This window comes from Physeter macrocephalus, chromosome 12 (assembly GCF_002837175.3).
Source record: "Physeter macrocephalus isolate SW-GA chromosome 12, ASM283717v5, whole genome shotgun sequence".
Classification (NCBI taxonomy): Eukaryota; Metazoa; Chordata; class Mammalia; order Artiodactyla; family Physeteridae; genus Physeter; species Physeter macrocephalus.
Window position 1 is genome coordinate 85,825,095 of NC_041225.1, and position 18,415 is coordinate 85,843,509.

The 18,415-nt window shown below is 35.0% G+C and overlaps 1 protein-coding gene across 8 annotated transcripts in view; it reads left to right on the forward strand.

The window, feature by feature from the left end:
• ZNF638 (zinc finger protein 638) overlaps positions 1-18,415 on the forward strand; it is a 153,203-nt gene that overhangs the window by 125,780 nt on the left and 9,008 nt on the right. For all 8 annotated transcript variants that reach the window (XR_008618916.1, XM_055089240.1, XM_028497208.2 and 5 more), the window contains 8 exons: positions 385-516; positions 2,615-2,743; positions 4,876-4,917; positions 6,063-6,197; positions 7,352-7,477; positions 12,025-12,062; positions 16,279-17,494; positions 18,081-18,146. Coding sequence is in view for 7 of the 8 variants with exons in the window: in XM_055089240.1 (XP_054945215.1) it covers positions 385-516; positions 2,615-2,743; positions 4,876-4,917; positions 6,063-6,197; positions 7,352-7,477; positions 12,025-12,062; positions 16,279-17,494; positions 18,081-18,146 (1,884 nt within the window). In the remaining variant the exon portion in view is untranslated. The remainder of the gene's footprint in view (positions 1-384; positions 517-2,614; positions 2,744-4,875; positions 4,918-6,062; positions 6,198-7,351; positions 7,478-12,024; positions 12,063-16,278; positions 17,495-18,080; positions 18,147-18,415) is intronic.

An 18,415-nucleotide genomic window follows, 5' to 3' on the forward strand; every position in this document is an offset into this window, starting at 1 on the left:
GCCGCTCCGCGGCATGTGGGATCCTCCCAGACCGGGGCGCGAACCCGGTTCCCCTGCATCGGCAGGCGGACGCGCAACCACTGCGCCACCAGGGAAGCCCAAACCTGTGTTTTTAAATTTATTTTTAAGCAGTGGTTGCAGAAGAGAACTGAAGACCTTGACTAGATGACAGATGGTATGACTGAATTATTCTGTGTACTTGAAGAGTGGAAAAGTGCATTTTGTTTTGTTTTTAATTTGTGGTTTAGACCAGCCTTCTGAATTTAATCAGGTTTAGTATTAAATACAATTTAAATACTAACGTAACATATGATCTGCAGTGTAAATTTAAGTAAATATAACAGCAGTTAAGTTTTAATGTCAATTCTTAAATTGGTTTTGAAGGAAACAGAAGAAATGTGTGTGGTACTTATTTCTGATTTGCCTAATAAAGGATATTCTATTGAAGAAGTTTACAACCTAGTAAAACCATTTGGTGGTTTAAAGGATATTTTGATTTTATCATCTCATAAAAAGGTAAGAGTTGAAAATAGTTGTGAATTCATGTTGTCTGCAAGCACGTTTTGAAAAGCATTAACTTCACAAAACTAGGACGAAAGGGTTTAAGAGCAGCACCTCAGAATAAGCTGTCTCAAGTTAAGGCATTTTTAAAATATAAAACACAGATAATCCTTTATTTTAAAAATATATTATTCTAATCAGATGTAGTTTTATGATGGGAAGGATGGATTTCCCCATTGAAGTTTTGCTCAAACATTTAGTTTAACAGAAAATACTTTACATCTGTAATATGTTAATACAAAGTTTTTTAAACAACTTATAAAATTTTGTTGAGCACTCTTTACTAGTATTTCTGTTTGTTTTACCAGTTATACTCAAATGGGAAATAACCGTTTTCAGACTCAGACTAGTGAAGTCATCAGTATTTAGAACAACCTAGATTTATCTGTATGTCTTCAGTTTTCTATGAGTATATATTGCTTTTGTAATTTAAAAACAAAACAAAATATTGTTAATAATGAACAACTTGTGGAAGGTATTTTCTAGGAAGTGAAATTTCAAGGAAGTTTAAATAATGGAAACAACACCATTAGAGTGGTGGGAAGTAGTGTTCTTTTTTTTTTTGGTGATACGTGGGCCTCTCACTGTTGTGGCCTTTCCCGTTGCGGAGCACAGGCTCCGGACGCACAGGCTCAGTGGCCATGGCTCATGGGCCCAGCCGCTCTGCAGCATGTGGGATCTTCCCGGACCGGGGCACGAACCCGTGTCCCTTGCATCGGCAAGCGGATTCTCAACCACTGCGCCACCAGGGAAGCCCGGAAGTAGTGTTCTTATTATAGGAAGGAGTTAATGATCACTAGAGATTTTTGAGAGTCAAGCAAGTGTGCTTAAGAAAACAAAGTAGGAGGGGAGAGTAAGTGTAAGTAGTCATTTGCAATTTTACCTTATGTTAAAAGTAGATTATTTGAATGGTTGCACAACTCTATAAATTTATTAAAAACCATTAAATTGTACACTTAAACAGGTGAATTTTATGATATGTAAACTGTATTTCAATAAAGCTGTTTTCTAAAAAGCACATTATTTGTAATGTTTAGAGATGGACAAGAATAAGAAAGAATACATTTTCTAATGTAAGAATTTTATGTGATGATACATTAAAATGGGAAATTGTGGGAACCTGGGAATGAATAATACAAATTCATACTTTGCATCATATACCAAAGTGGATGTTTTTGTAGATAAATATAGAATCCAAATACAGAAAATCTAGATTATTTATGCCCAGTTTTGATTAGAGTTGAGTAGAATTATTTGGAGATTTAATTTAATTTACTTATTTGGAGATTTAGCATTTTTCTAGATGTTATATGGAAAAATATCAGATTCAGTCATATAAACATTTTAAACATTTGTGAAACTAAAATTAACATAATCAAAGCAAAGTGGAAATAAAAAATTTTAAATATTTATGTAAAATGAGAAACACGGTTCATATAAACATGCTATAAAATATTAGAAATTTAATAAATAAATTGGCAAATGACATAGATTATTTTTTTAATTACAACTATAAATAAAAATATGAACTATTTCCACCTCATTAACTATCAGAAATATGGAAGAATGTTCAATCTCTTTACTTACCCAGGTATGAAAATTAAAACCAAAATGTATGGAGTTACAATTTTACACTTATGAAAACAACAAAATAAAAAATAACTTGGTAACCATTACATGTTTCTTTGATTCTTTCATTCCTCATATTTCTCAGATTTTGTCAATCATTAAATTTATTTACTCAGTAAATGTTCATTAAATGTTTGCTACATGCTAGATACTGCTCTAGGTACTAAGGGTATAGTGATGAATAAGATAAATAAGATTTCCCTAGTGTCATTTACTACAATGTCCTTTCTTATTTCTCTTTAGTATTGCCTTATGAGTTCAGTCATTCATTATTTCTTGGTTATGGTCGTAATGTTCTAAGGAATACTTTTTTTATCTTAAAAACATTTACTAAGTTATTCAATTCATTTAACTCTTAAGTATTAAATTTTTTAAAGAAAAAGTAAGATTTAATTTTTCATTCTTGTAATTTGTATTTTAAAAGGCATTTATAGAAATAAATAGAAAATCTGCAGATTCTATGATAAAATTTTATACCTGCTTCCCAATATCACTGGATGGAAATCAACTCGCAATAAGTATGGCTCCTGACAACATAAATTTAAAAGATGAGGTAAATAATAGACTTACCATCATATTTACTAGAATATTATTAAAATTTTAAATCAGATTTATTATAGTCCATTATGTTTTCTAGTTTTCTTCTTTGGGTCACATATTTTCTCTCGAACACTGAGAAAGCATCTTCCTATTTCTCCATAGTTGCCCATCTCATTGTTTGAGAGTTACCTCTATTTTGAGGGAATCCAATCCCTCATGTATGTTGGAATGGGAAAAAAAAGTTGAAAACGGTAGTCTGTAAAGAACCCTATTCTTACCTCACTGCCATTATCTGTCATCCAAACTGGAATTCCAGAGGTTACCTTTATAATTTTTTCCTCTCATTTCTCATAACCAACTGGTCACTAGATCTGGTCTGTTTTAACTCCTGAATATTTCTGGAATTTGTTCCCTCTTCATCCCATTCACCATTGCTTCACCTCTTTAAAGCGCCGGCTAAAATAGTTATTCTTATATCCTCTACCTTCAGTTTTATCTCCCTCAAAACCTTTTTCACAAAGTCATGAGACTGGCGTACAATTCAAACTCTTCACATTCAACTGATTTAGAAACCCTTCATTGTTTCTGTGTGGCCTACAAACATTTACTGCTAAGAGGCATGAAACAGAGATACTAGAATCTCTAGAGGAAGGTGGAAATGCATGTATTTTTTAAATTAATACTTATTGGAGTATAGTTGCTTTATAATATTGTGTTAGTTTCTGCTGTACAGCAAAGTGAATTAGTTATACGTATACATATATCCACTCTTTTTTAGATTTCCTTCCCATTTAGGTCACCACAAACCATTGAGTAGAGTTCACTGTGCCATACAGTAGGTTCTCATTAGTTATCTATTTTATACATAGTAGTGTATATATGTCAATCCCAGTCTCGCAGTTCGTTCCACCCCCCCACCCCCGCTTGGTAACTATGTTTGTTCTCTACATCTGTGACTCTGTTTCTGCTTTGCAAATAAGTTCATCTGTACAATTTTTCTAGATTCCACATGTAAGCAATATTATATGACATTTGTTTTTCTCTTTTTGACTTACTTCACTCTGTATAACAATTTCTAGGTCATCCTCATCTCTGCAAATGTCACTCTTTTGTTCCTTTTTATGGCTGAGTAATACTTCATTGTATACATGTACCACATCTTCTTTATACATTCCTCTGTCGATGGACAATTTAGGTTGCTTCCATGTCCCGGCTATTGTAAATAGTGCTGTAATGAACATTGAAAATGCATGTATTTTGAAAAAGCCTTCCATTGAGAATCATTCTAATGTGATGTAATTGCTGGGGTATTGTTTGTTTTTTTTTTTCTTCTTCTTTTTTGCGGTACGCGGGCCTCTCACCACCACTGCGGCCTCTCCCGCTGCAGAGCACAGGCTCCGGACGGACAGGCTCAGCAGCCATGGCTCACGGGCCCAGCCGCTCTGCGGCACGCGGGATCCTCCTGGACTGGGGCACGAACCCACGTCCCCTGCATTGGCAGGCGGACTCTCAACCGTTGTGCCACCAGGGAAGCCCACTGGGGTGGTTTTATATATATCAATAGTGTCGAAAGAAGAAAAAATTTAAGAACTGTAGTCTCATAAAGTTCCTTTTCTATACATTTAAGCCTTTTATCAGCTAGCTTCTCCCAGCTTTGACATCCCTGTCTTGTGCCAGTCTTGGCCTATTTATATAATTCAGCAGCACCAAATCACTATACATTTAATACCCTGTGATGTTTTTTTTACTAGCCTACATCTCTGTTCTTCCTCATCCCTATTTTGCTTAGCTGACTTTTTGTTGTGTAATTTGAATTCTCTTACTGTCTGCTAAATTAAATCTCTTATTCCTTGTATATGAATTTGAGTGTCTTCCCCTAAATGGTACCACCTTATTAGTCTTTAATGTACTTAGGGGATTAGGAAGAATTAAAGTCTATAGGTAGGGTGGGACTTAGATAACTTGTTTTAGGAAGAGGGAAAGATTTTTGGAAGGAACAGAAATTTTGCTTACTCCTCATTTTATGAAATAGTTCTTAATGCTTATTCATATAGATTATTTTATTATATCAGTAAATCTTAACTAATTAAATACACAAATAAGAAAGACCTTACACCTTCAATCTTCCTCTGTTTGCCTTTCTAGGAAGCTATATTTACAACCTTGATTAGAGAAAATGACCCAGAGGTGAGTTTTGCATTTAAATACTTTTGTACACTTTTTTTTTTAATAAATAAATTTATTTATTTATTTTTGTCTGTGTTGGATCTTCGTTTCTGTGCGTGGGCTTTCTCCAATTGCGGGGAGCAGGGGCCACTCTTCATCGCGGTGCGCGGGCCTCGCACTGTAGCGGCCTCTCCCGTTGTGGAGCACAGGTTCCAGACGCGCAGGCTCAATAGTTGTGACACACGGGCCTAGCCTCTCCGCGGCATGTGCGATCTTCCCAGACCAGGGCTCGAACCCATGTCCAATCTTCCTCTGTTTGCCTTTCTAGGAAGCTATATTTACAACCTTGATTAGAGAAAATGACCCAGAGGTGAGTTTTGCATTTAAATACTTTTGTACACTTTTTTTTTTAATAAATAAATTTATTTATTTATTTTTGTCTGTGTTGGATCTTCGTTTCTGTGCGTGGGCTTTCTCCAATTGCGGGGAGCAGGGGCCACTCTTCATCGCGGTGCGCGGGCCTCGCACTGTAGCGGCCTCTCCCGTTGTGGAGCACAGGTTCCAGACGCGCAGGCTCAATAGTTGTGACACACGGGCCTAGCCTCTCCGCGGCATGTGCGATCTTCCCAGACCAGGGCTCGAACCCATGTCCCCTGCATTGGCAGGCAGATTCTTAACCACTGCGCCACCAGGAAAGCCCTGTACACTTGTTTAATTGATAGAAACATTGGCTGTTTTATTGTTCACCTGTCAAGAATTAAAGAAAATCTTAGCACTAGTTTTAAAATATTGAGGTGATGGAGATGTCAGATGAGTCTTCCCTTGGTAAAAATAAGAAATAGAGGGTAAAGGAGTCGTGCAATATTTTTTAGATTCTGGAGCCATATTAACTGACTTGGGTAAATATTCGGTATATGAAGTGTTTTGGGTACATTATGTTGATAGAAGAAAGATTATACTTCCTTTTTTAGTATATTGTTTCACTGATTACTCACATCTAGTACTAAGACCTCACTATCTTTACCCATATGGTCATTTTCTTACTCTTGGGAGAGGACATCACCTGACCTCTGAAAAATAAATTGTTAATCTGTGTTTTACAGTTTGATACTTTAGCTGTTTTTCTCTTTTTCTATGCTGTCTCTTAAAAAAAAAAAAAACTACAGGCAAATGTAGATAAAATTTACGATCGATTTGTACATCTTGATAACTTACCAGAAGATGGACTTCAGTGTGTACTTTGTGTTGGACTTCAGTTTGGAAAAGTGAATCGCCACGTATACATGAGTAATAAAAACAAGGTAACACGGTCCCTTCTATTTTCGCTGTATGTTCTGTAGAGAATATATAATTGAACCCTATATTCTTATGGTCTGTAACTTTGAATTCAGCTTCTGAACTGAAGCACCTATAAACATTATTCAGCCTCTTAGCAGAATTATGATATACCATCATATTTTCTCCTGGGCTGTGGCAGGAAGGAGGAAGAACTCTTAGTTTGAAGGGGAAATAAAAACTTGCACAAGGGAGAAAGGTAATACGTGCAAAGAGCATTATCTTTTGGGGAAGTGCAGACTTGTGTTCATCTAGCCTTAACTGCCTTTGTGACCTTAGCTAAGTTGGTTTACACTTTTAGTTCTTATTTATAAAATGAAAAGGTGTCAACCAGGTATTTCTAAAGTCCCTTTACATTTTCTGTGCCCTCTGTCTTCTCTATTTAATTCAGACGTGTCCATGAAAATTAGATTTTGGTCAACCATGTATTACCTAGAAAGGTAGAAAGGGTTTTATAGCAAAGTTGACAGTATTTGCTTCATAAAAAATACCTAATTGACCAAGTAGTAGATACTAATTTCTTTGACATGTTTAAGAAATTTCTTTAACCATGTTTAAGTGTCAGTTCAGTGGCATTTAAGTATATTCACGTTGTTGTGCAGCCATCACCACTATCCATCTCCAGAACTTTTTCATTTTTACAAACTAAAACTCCCTGTCCATTAAACAACAACTCTCCATCCCCCCTTTTCCTAGCCCCTGGCAGCCACCATTCTACCATTTAAATTTCTGTCTCTGAATTTAACTACTTTAGGTACCCCATATAAGTGGAATCATACAATTTTTGTCCTTTTGTGTCTGGCTTATTTCACTTAGCATGTCTTCCAGCATGTGTTGTAGCATATTTCAGAATTTTCCTTCTTGAGGCTGAATAATATTCCATTGTATGCATGTACCACATGTGTTTATCTACTCGTCTGTTGATCGACACTTGGGTTGCTTCCACCTTTTCCTGTGTGAATAATACTGGTATGAATATGGGTGTACAAATACTTGTTCCAGTTCTGGCTTTCAATTCTTTTAGGTATATACTAAAAAATGAAATTGCTGGATCCTATGGTAATTCTACTTTTAATTTTTTTAGGAACTAGTAATTAATACTTTTCTGTCTTTTCCAAAGGCAATTCTTCAGTTAGATAGTCCTGAATCTGCTCAGTCAATGTACAGCTTTCTGAAACAAAATCCACAGAACATAGGTAACCATGTATTGACCTGTACATTATCTCCAAAGATAGACTCATCAGAGGTAAGATTATTTTGTATCAACTTTTGTGCTTTTAGAAAATGAGGAAAGCATAAAGGTCATTCTCCCAAAGCTAGAAGATACACTCTGAAGCTGATTTTGAGAATTATTCTTGGACAGTAGTTAAACTCATTCTGAGTTTAGATACTGTTTCTTTTAAAAATTTATTTTGCAATCATTATTCCAATTTTCATGGTTTATGGAACAGTATAAATTTGTATAAATGAGAATAAATTGAGGTAATTTTAGAAAATGTAGCATATTCATTCTGATGCTTACTATGGACATATGTGCAGAGTGATACACATAGCATGATTATCTCCAGAATGCAGTCTACATTGAGTCCATTTTGACTTCCTCCTGATGGAAGTTTGTTTTTTTCTTTTACTTGTTTAAATTATTATACTCTCTTCTTTTATAAGAAAGAAGATTTTATAGGTTCTTGGCTTGCATAGTAATAATCTTTGAAAACTACGAATAGTCTACCTTTGAAAGAATTAAATTGAAACTCAGATGTTATCTCTAATAGTTTCATTGTATCTCAATAGCAAGAGGTAAATAGGGCCTTATATTTGGTGTCTGCAGGTTTTTGCTAATTTGCCAAACTCTTGTGCTAGCTCAAGAAAGAGAAAATTCCACCATCTAAATCCAAATTAAATAGAGCACCTATAAGTAAATGAATGCATCATGATACTGATTTAAGCACAAATTTTTTTTTTTTTAATAAATTTATTTATTTATTTTTGGCTGCGTTGGGTCTTAGTTGCTGCGTGCAGGCTTTCTCTACTTGCAGCAAGCAGGGGCTACTCTTCATTGTGGTATGCGGGCTTCTCATTGTGGTGACTTCTCTTGTTGCGGAGCACAGGCTCTAGGCACACGGGCTTCAGTAGTTGTGGCACACGGGCTCCGTCGTTGTGGGTCGCAGGCTCTAGAGAGCAGGCTCAGTAGTTGTGGCGCACAGGCTTAGTTGCTCTGTGGCATATGGGATCTTCCCAGACCAGGGCTCGAACCCATGTCCCCTGCATTGGCAGGCGGATTCTTAACCACTGGGCCACCAGGGAAGTCCTTAAGCACAAATTTGTGTGGCTTGTTTAACCTGATTTCAGAACAAAATTTTTTTAAGTTTTTAACATTTTTTTTTTCTCAACAGAACATTGTATTTTTAAAACTTTGTGTTGTGGTATGTTTCAAGTTATTACTTTAAACTATGTTCAGAATTACAGTAAACACAGACTACACAGAAATTTTTCTTCCAGAATTGTGGTCCCAAATTCTTAGACTTAAAGAAAATGAAACAAGTGGAAATTATATGAAACTTCTGCCTAAATTAATGCTTTATTTCCCACATCCTAACTCAACCTCATTCTTACAACTTATTAAATTGAAGAGCACATTTAACTTATTGTAAAAGACTGATTAGCTCAGCCACTGATAAGCTAGCCTTGTAATCTTGAGCATGTCACATAATGTCCATTATATCCATTTAACAAATCATAAATTGGATAGTAGAGGTAGGTGGACTAATTTCAAGGTGTTGTAGTAGTCTATATGAGAGGTAATGAAAGCCTAAGCTAGACTATGAGGTGGAAATAAATCCTGCCCCCAGAGTTTTTTAATAACAGTTTTTAATTTACCATGTTTATAATGAGTTAATTAGTATCTTATGTTACCCTCTGTTCAATATCCTACCCCCCCCTTTTTTTTTTTTTTTTTTTTTGGTGGTACGCGGGCCTCACTGCTGTGGTCTCCCCCGTTGCAGAGCACAGGCTCCGGACACACAGGCTCAGTGGCCATGGCTCACAGGCCCAGCCGTTCCACAGCACATGGGATCCTCCTGGACCGGGGCACAAACCCGTGTCCCCCGCGTCGGCAGGCGGATTCTCAACCACTACACCACCAGGGAAGCCCCCTCCCCCCATTTTTGTTACCTGTAATGTTACTTCCACATGTAGTACATTACAACCTTTAATTGTATAACTATAGTTATCTTGCATACAGAGTATGAAGGCTTAATTCTAAGTACTGAAACCCAGTACCTGCATTTTTGATATCTTGATTATGAAGATATTTACTGCAGAAGTTAGTAATGAGAGTAGTTCTATAAAGAAAGAAATACGTGTAACTTGCACACTTGGAGGTGACTCTGTTGTACTCCCAGTCTTTTCTCAAAATGATGCTGTGTTTTTGTTCAGTGTTTGGGTTATGGCTTTCCTGTACAGTTTAGGAGTCGTTTTTTGTTGTTAAAAGGAAAAAAGAAGACTGTCTTCATGTTACTCAGGTCACATAACTTAATTACTATTTGTTGAATAGAATATGCTCTCTTCTTAGAGCTATTCTTCTGACACCCTGTTGTAAATTTAAGGCCATTTGCTTTGTAAAGCATCTATATACCTTTGATTTTCTTTTTATTGCTCTTCTGAGTTACTTCTGTTATTTCTTGGACTCTGTATCTCCTACTGTCTTGGATTACTTTCTGTTTGCCAGAATATATTGTCAAATAATTTTCCCAGAAAGTATGTATGGCCAGTAAACTTTCTAAATCCCTGCATATTTGGAAATGACTTTATTTTTCTCTTACATGTTTCATTTATGGTGTGTCCAGGTGGAGAATTCTGTGCTCAGATTGTTCTTGCTTTTATTGTTTTGTTTTTCTTAACCACTGTTAAGGAGAAGGCTGATTCCAATCCTACCTCTATGTACTTTTTTTTTTCTCTTTGAAACCTTTTAGCATTTATTCCTAGTTCATTTAGCAAATAGTTATCTAATACCTTCTCTGTGCCAGCACTGTTTTAGACTTTGGAATACATTGGTAAACAGAGGAGTCAATGGCCCAATCTTCAAGGAGCTTATTTTATATATATATATATACACACACACACACACATATACACCCACACACACACGTATATATACGTAGTATGAGGTGGTAAAAAGTGCTTTGAAGTGCTGTGGAGAAAAATTAAGAAAAAATGCTAGAGTGTGCTGGATGGCGGGGTGTGCAGGGGGATATGTGTATTTTAGAGTGCTCAGGCCCCTCTGAGAAAGAGTTATTTGAGAGACCTGAAAGAAAGAAGTAAGAGAGCGAACTCTACTAATGTATCAGAGAGAAGAGATTTTTAGAGAGAACAAGAGCTAAGGCCTTAAGGACATATTTGGTGATTCGGGAATTCCAAGGAGGATCAGTATGGCTAGTGCAGTGAGCAAGGTTTTAACTTGGTTTGGGACTTATTTCCTATATCCTGCTTCGATCATTCATTGAATTTATGAAATCTAAAATTAGTGTGTTCCTTCACCTGAGGAAAATTTTCCTCTTATGTCTTTGAATAGTTCTTCTCTTCAAATTTTAATGTTCTGTCTTTCTGGAAGTAGCACCTGTGCTGATATTATGGATGCTATATCCTATTGAATTTTTTTTTAGAAAAATTTTTTAGAGAGTATTCTTCAGAGTTGTTTTTAAAGCAGTTCTCTGAAATATCTTCAGTCAGTTTTGTATGCTTAATTTGTTCTCTCTTGTGCATTTGTTTTTCTCTTCTATTAATTTATGAATAAAGAAGCAAGTTAGCTAATACCAGGTATCTGGTATAGATTTTCTCTACTATCATGTAGGTTGGTTTTGGTTTTGTTTTCCTCTAACAAGTTTCTCCCGTGAATGAGAAGACCGCTTATAAGCACTTAAAAGTGGATGGGACTTATCAACTGCCATCTTTAATTTTCTTTATATACCATTACAATGTAGACTGGATACCTTACCATATACCCTAGTAAAGAAGGTCTTTACTCTGGGACTCCAACACCCACACCGGGAACCTCTCTAGAAATATTATTCAGTTTCTATACAATATAATTCTCGGCTTTTAATCTGAGAAAATCTAGAGAAAGATAATTCTCAACTCAGCACACGATTCCCCACAGAAAAAGCCTTCAGCTAGTATATGTAAGTTCTAAAGGGCAGATACTTTTGCTGTTTTGTTCAGTGATGTATCCTGAGTGCCTGGATCAATGCTTGGTACATAAGCACTGAATTTTAATTCCTCCTTTCATTTTGGGCCCCAGGACATTGCTTTCTTGGTGGTTCAGATACATGTTGAAAAGGATTATTGTTAAATTTTGTCCAGCACTTCTATGTGTTTTGAGTAGAAAGCTTTCTAAGTCAACTAGTCTCTAATAAATAGAAGTCTTTTAAAATAATAATTGCACAAAAAATAGTTGATATTTCAGGTCATTTTTATTCTTAGCAAAAGGTGGTATTTCCAGGCTTTTAAAGTTAAAATTTTCTTATTATCAACATTATGGAAACTTATTTTTCTCATTAATTTCTGTGTGTCATTTATTCTGTATAATCTTATTTAGAGATCTTTATCTAAAAATGGGAAAAAAATTCTAGAACCTGATGGTTATGTGGACACTGAAAACTATCTGTTTTGATGTATTTTTAAGGTATGGGGTTTTTTTTTAGCTTAGATTTTAAGAACTGAAAACACTGCATTGATGAGTTAAATATTTTAAATCCAGTAGAATAGCCTCTAATAAAATGTGGAATTATATTACAGGCTGAAGCTGAGAAAGACCCAGAACTAGGGAAAAAAAGGTATGTTGCTTTAAGTTTGCTAACAGTTTTTATAGTACGTAGTTAATTACTCAATATTATTTCTGTATTTTATGGTAATTGTTCACTAGTAACAAAAAGTTTGTATCTTTTATATGAGTGTTATGAGGGTGTTTTTGTTTGGGGGTTTTTGGAGGGCTCTGTTTGACCTAAGGGCTTTTTTTGTTATTATTTTTGGTCTCAGATATTTACTAATTTTTTTTTTTTAGAATTGAATGTGTACACACAGTTTGAATTAAATATATAAACTTGCCTTCTTTATGAAATGTTTTGCTAAGACTCTTGAACAGCTCAACTCTGTTATCAGTATTATATTCTTGTTAGATTTTTCTATTCCAAAATAGTTAGGGACAGTAGTAAATTTTAAGTTTGTTTGTATAATCCTTTTAAATTTTCTTTGAGTTTTTAAAACCAGAAAGATAATATTTAGTGTGTATTTTGGTATAAAACAAAATAATATGTACACTTCTTTATATTTTCAGAGGTTGAAAGGTTGTTCTTCAGAGTCTATACAAACTGGTAACTCACAACTTTTTTTGACCACATATAGTATATCCTCTTCGTAGTGACTTTCTCATCCTGATGAATACCACACTCATCACCACCCTTGTCCCACCAAAGAATAACCTCCCTTTTACTGCTCTTCATTGGGAATCACTGATAGAGAATTATTTCTCTCTTTCATATACTAAGTGATTTACCCTTATTTCTTAGTCAATGTAGTAAGAGCTTATCAGTTTGAAAGAGGAGTTTGAGTGTTTAAATATGGAAAGTTTATTTTATTTAATACACTGCCTAATTATAAGATGCCTGAAAAACAGGATATCTTATGGATTTTTCTTCTCAGTAATTAATTTTTATAAAATGAGACTTTTAAATGATAAAGATGATTATGAGTACATTAAAATATGTCGGTAACTTTAAGCAATAGGTTGGCTATACGTATCCACACAGACTTTTTTAAGTTGCACATCAGCATACCAATTATATTTACATGCCTAAGAAGTAATAACCAACAGCAAGCAGTGTTTGCTGCAAAAGCCTGCAAAGGGCTGAATAAGTAACAATGCTGCATGTAGTAGTATAGATAGACCTGCAGTTTGGCTGTAGTAACTGGCTGATAAGTAAGTAGGCTCATCCAAAAATCCATTTTGTATATTTCATTTGACAGTTTCTTTCACATCCAAAAGAATAGTTATTGTGTGCGTTTGGTCATTTTCTCTTTCATTGTTTTCACTTATCTTTTAAAATCAGATATATCTTAATGAATTTACAAATAGTTGTCTAATCTTATTAATTTTTAAAGTTCTACCAGTAATAATTTCTTAATTCCCACTTTGCAGTTTTTTTCTGACTTGTATGATAGAGAAAAAAGACATGGGATGTGGCTGAATACTTCACATTCTTTATTGGAGTAAAGCTGATCCTGAGAAAATACTGGTCCTTGTTTTTTTTTTTTTTTTTTTTTTTTAAGCACTTGTGGATGCTAATTCGTTAATATGATCCACTTGTTTTTAGTTAATGTAAAGTATTTGTTTCCTTTTTAAAAGAAATCTCACATGGATATATTAATAATTTAATAAAATTCTACATTTTCCCTGTTTTAACCAACCCCCATGTGAACATTATTTATTTATCATATGATTAAGGCTCCAAATAAGGGTGCAAGAGGAAATGTTCACCAGTTCATTAATAATGTTGGGCAGTACTCAGTGGCCCTCTGAAATAAATACTGATCTTCAGTGTTATGTCTCAGTCTAAAGCTTCTCAGAAAGTGTATGGTATGGTGTTAACCTTTGTTCTCATGGCCAGCTTTTACTGCATACCTTCTCTGAAGATTTTGAAACCCTGGTTTTATGGAGGGATGGGGTAGGACAGGGGAGTGGGAAATTAGGTACCTCTATCCTGAACCCAGCCTTCCTGGAATCCTTTTTTGGTCCAGTTTCCAGAATATGATTTTGTTTTCTTTGTTCTTTTAAAAGACTGTTTTTTATACTCTGGTGTTAATAATTTCATTTATTTGACATCTCAAACTGACTTTCCAAGCTAACTTGGTGAACACTGAAGCTTTTTACCATATCAGCCAGAAAACTAGATACTAATTTTTGGAAAATAAATCCTATGAAGAAAGCACTATAATTTTTAAAGACTGGCACACAAGAACAAATATGGAATTAAACCATTTTCCTAAGTAGGTTCATGCTGTCTGTTTCAAGTGTGAAACTGCATAGTGATTCATTTTGTATAAAAGATAACAGCTTTTTAATTTACTGACAAACTTTAAATGTGGTAAAGGGGGAGGACTTGCTGTATCCTAGAGCCAGGAATCAAAATCTCCATTGTTCTCCTTCTAAAGCCCAGTAAATTGGTGTTTTTGTATAGCTCTAGTTTGTAAAGCCTTTAGGGTTAATATGCAGTTCTGTAATGAGGCAGGACTTTGAATTTAATGTTCGTTATTGGAAACGAGTCTTGTATCTTAAAAATGAAAGCTTATTTCTTGAGAAATAATATTTACATAACTGCTTTAACTGAATATCACTTTTTCTTTGTCATATTTGTGCTTGGCAGCAAGTTTTTTTTTTTTTTTTTTTACTTTTCCTAAGAATTTGGAACACCAAAAATCAACCATTGGTATTTTTTAATATAAGGGATGTGAATCATTTCAAATACAAACCTTTAAACCCTTTCAGCATACAAAGGATAGCGTATACAGTTGAATAGAATATTATTTGATAAAGATCTATGGTTACTGACTTTTTAACTTAAATGAATTCCTCAAACTCTTTGCCTTAATGGCTTTTCTTTAAGAGGTGTTTCTCTGATCTCTTAGAAAAGTTTTCTCCTCTGGAAGTTTAAACTTACCATCTTTGGAGGAGGGAGGAATAGTTTATTGGCTCATATGATTAGACCCTGATGTGGTAGCACTTACCACTTACCATCTTGCAGTAACTAAAGAGTGTATAGCCACCCTTTGAGAAACATATCAAAAGGGATGTCTCATCCCCTCCTTCCTTGAAGAGTAGGAGGAAAAAGTCAACACTGAGATATTGTTATGGCAGGATCACTTTCTGGAATCTTTTTCCAACCTGTACCTTCTAATGTAATTAAGCAGATGTATTTGTTAAACAGTATTGTGTTGACAGCGTGCTGGATGTTGTCTTCAGAAGCTAAGATTTTCCTTATTACTATTCAGGATAATCTCTTATCAGTGGAGCATTAATATAAAAACAGTTTATTCTGTCTCTGTCTCAGTGAAAATAGTTGTATTGCACATTTTTATTTTTATATTGGATTTGGGAGGACCTTGATGAATTAGATCAGTTGCATATATTTGCCATGTATTTCCTCCATTTCTTCTAAATTTTACTTAAAATTTTAAGCTATGTATTAGAATCTTAAATTAGTCTCTGTAACTGGAAGGATTTCTTTTAACAAATTTCTTCTTGTGATATAGCCAAAGGCGGCACATACTTTATAATAAGAATACATGTTTATTGTTAAGGTGATTGTATCAGCTTTGCCTCTAACTTTAAATCTGCAACAGAGTATTTAAAAGATATTTCCAAAGAAAGTTTTCTTTTAAGTATTACTAATAAATACAGTTCTTGGGAAATTGAAAACAAATCTGTTTCACATCCAAAAGAAAGAGGTGATGTGGTTAAGATAAGTGTGGCCTATCAGTTTATGTTTATGTTCCTTTTAGGTAAGGCTCACTTATAAGATTGTAGATTTTAATGCATGGATCATTAGTTTCGCAAACCATAAACATATTTTATTATTTCAGTTACCACTGTTGGGTAGATAGGACCTAATAATAATTTGAGATGTCTCAAATTCACATTCTGCCTTCTGGTATCAGGGGCAAACTTGACACAGAAGGAAAAAAAAATGGTTATAACTTATATGAGTAAAATGATCGTATCAGTGGTCATAATATTGCCATAATTTACTTTGAACTAAAAAGAAATCTTTAGGGCAGTGGAGGATCTTTTTAAAATTTTATGTTATTTGTATATTTACATCAAAACTTAACCATTATAATGCTGATTGGCTGGATTTCCCAATGCTCATTGCTCTTGTATCAGGAAGTCTGAACAGTTAGCATCGACAGGATTATTTATGATGGTTGAATTCTCATCATAGTTTGGTTTTTGTTTGTGTTTTTGTTTGTGTTCTTTTTGTTTTTAAAAACTTTTAGCCCTGACTTGAAAAACCGTCCAGTTGATGAAAGTGAGGTGCAAAGAGCAGCTGATAGTCCCTCTGTTAAACTTAGTGAAGTTGAAGAAGAATCTATTCCCAGCATTCAGACAGAAACTTTTATACAACAGGAAGAGCCTTGTGAGGAAGAACCAGAAAAAGCACTATGTGTCTCTGACTTCGCTATTGAAACATTTGAAGTTGAAACTCAAGGAGAGGAGGTCAAAGTGGAAATTCCTCTTGTAGCATCCACTTCAGCCAGTATTGGCTTATTCACTGAAAATGGAGAGCAGTCTGTTTTAAATCAGCAGGTGTATACCAGTGACTTTGAGAAGGAAGATTCAGAAATTATTAACCCTGAAACAGAATTATCATCATCTGATAGCGCATTTATAGAAGAAAGGAACATCAAAGGAATTCTAGAAGACTCTCCATCTGAAGCAGAAGATTTCTTTTCTGCGATTACACAGTCTATGATAGAAGCTGTAGCTGAAGTAGACAAACATGAAACTGTTTCAGTACCATCTACTTGTGTTGTGGCCTTAGTACCTGGAATTTCCACTGGGGATGAGCAGGCAGTGAGCACAAAGGGAATTTCTGCAAAAAGTAATATGGATGAAAAGGAGGAGAATGAATTAAATACCAAGGAAAGCAGAATGGATCTGCAAATACGAATAGAGAAGGCTGAAAAGAATGATGATAAGATGGTTGCAGAGAAGTTGGAAAAGATTGTGGCTGCAATGAAAGAAAAGCCTGCAGAAAACTCAGTGACCAAGGCATGCCCAAATAAAGGAGTGGTTCAGGCCAATAAGTCTGATGAAACTAGTAAAATTAGTATGCTGCCTGCGTCATATGCATCTAGCAGTAAATCAAGCATCAAGGCTGGTATGGTCTCTTCTCTAAAGGCAAAAGCTACAGCTTCAAAATCTGAAAACCAGAAAAGTTTTCTAAAATCTGTACTCAGAGATCAAATAAATGCTGAAAAGAAACTTTCAGCCAAGGAATTGGGTCTCCTTAAACCTACAAGTGCCAGGTCAGGCTTGGCTGAAAACAGCAGTAAATTGAAACCCGCTCAGAGCAGTGTTACCAGAGGAGGCAGTGGAAGGATCTCAGCCCTGCAAGGCAAAGATTCTAAACTGGATTACAGGGATATTACAAAACAGTCTCAGGAAACAGAGGCTAAACCTTCCATCATGAAACGGGATGACAGCAACAAGGTGAGGAGGGTAGGAAGAATGTTCAGAGAATCTTTGAAGTGATTAGCTCTCTGTTGTAGCTAAGGAGTAGGAGATGTAATCTTGTTTTATGCTTTCATCTCCTCGCTCCCTTCACCCCCAAGCTCCCTTTTCCCTTTCTTAAGTGACTCCATTGATTTAAGCCAGTAGACACTTAGAATCATCTCAAGTCTGTAATTTATTACCAGGTGTGAAAGCATTATTTGGCTAAAATGTGGTCAGAAATAAAACTTTGCATTTAAAAAAAAAAATTCTGCATTGAATCTCCTGAGGTGATTTAGCACTCTGCTTCTGAAATGGGAAACCGTTTTCTCTTTTAAATTGAAGCTTCCTTTATCAGCTTACTGATGGCCCAACTTAGACAGTAAAACTGAATTTAACTACAACTTATGGAGATGATGCCTATACTGTTAAATGATTGTTGACTTAGCTTGGTATACCTGTTAAATATTTGTATAATTGAATGTGTTTGGGTAATATTTGCTTTTTGAATTCTTTTTGTGTTTTAAGGAACATTAATAACCTAGTTGTAAATTCTGTTTTCTGTATTTCTTATTTAATATTTCAGACTTTGACTGGACAAAACACTAAGACTTCTAAAAGCACCACTGGTAGAAGTTCCAAACCCAAAGAGGTAAGAAACAATCTACTAACACAGACCCATCTATATATTCCATCATTCCATAAAAGAGTTCGTCCACCTTGTAACTTGTGTCTCTCCTGTAATAATTAGTTTGATATAGAGCAAGGGACAGGAATGAGATAGTATATATATATATATATATATATATATATATGTATATATATTTTATTTTTTTTTATTTTTTTTTTTTGCGATACACGGGCCTCTCACCGCTGTGGCCTCTCCCATTGCGGAGCACAGGCTCCGGATGCACAGGCTCG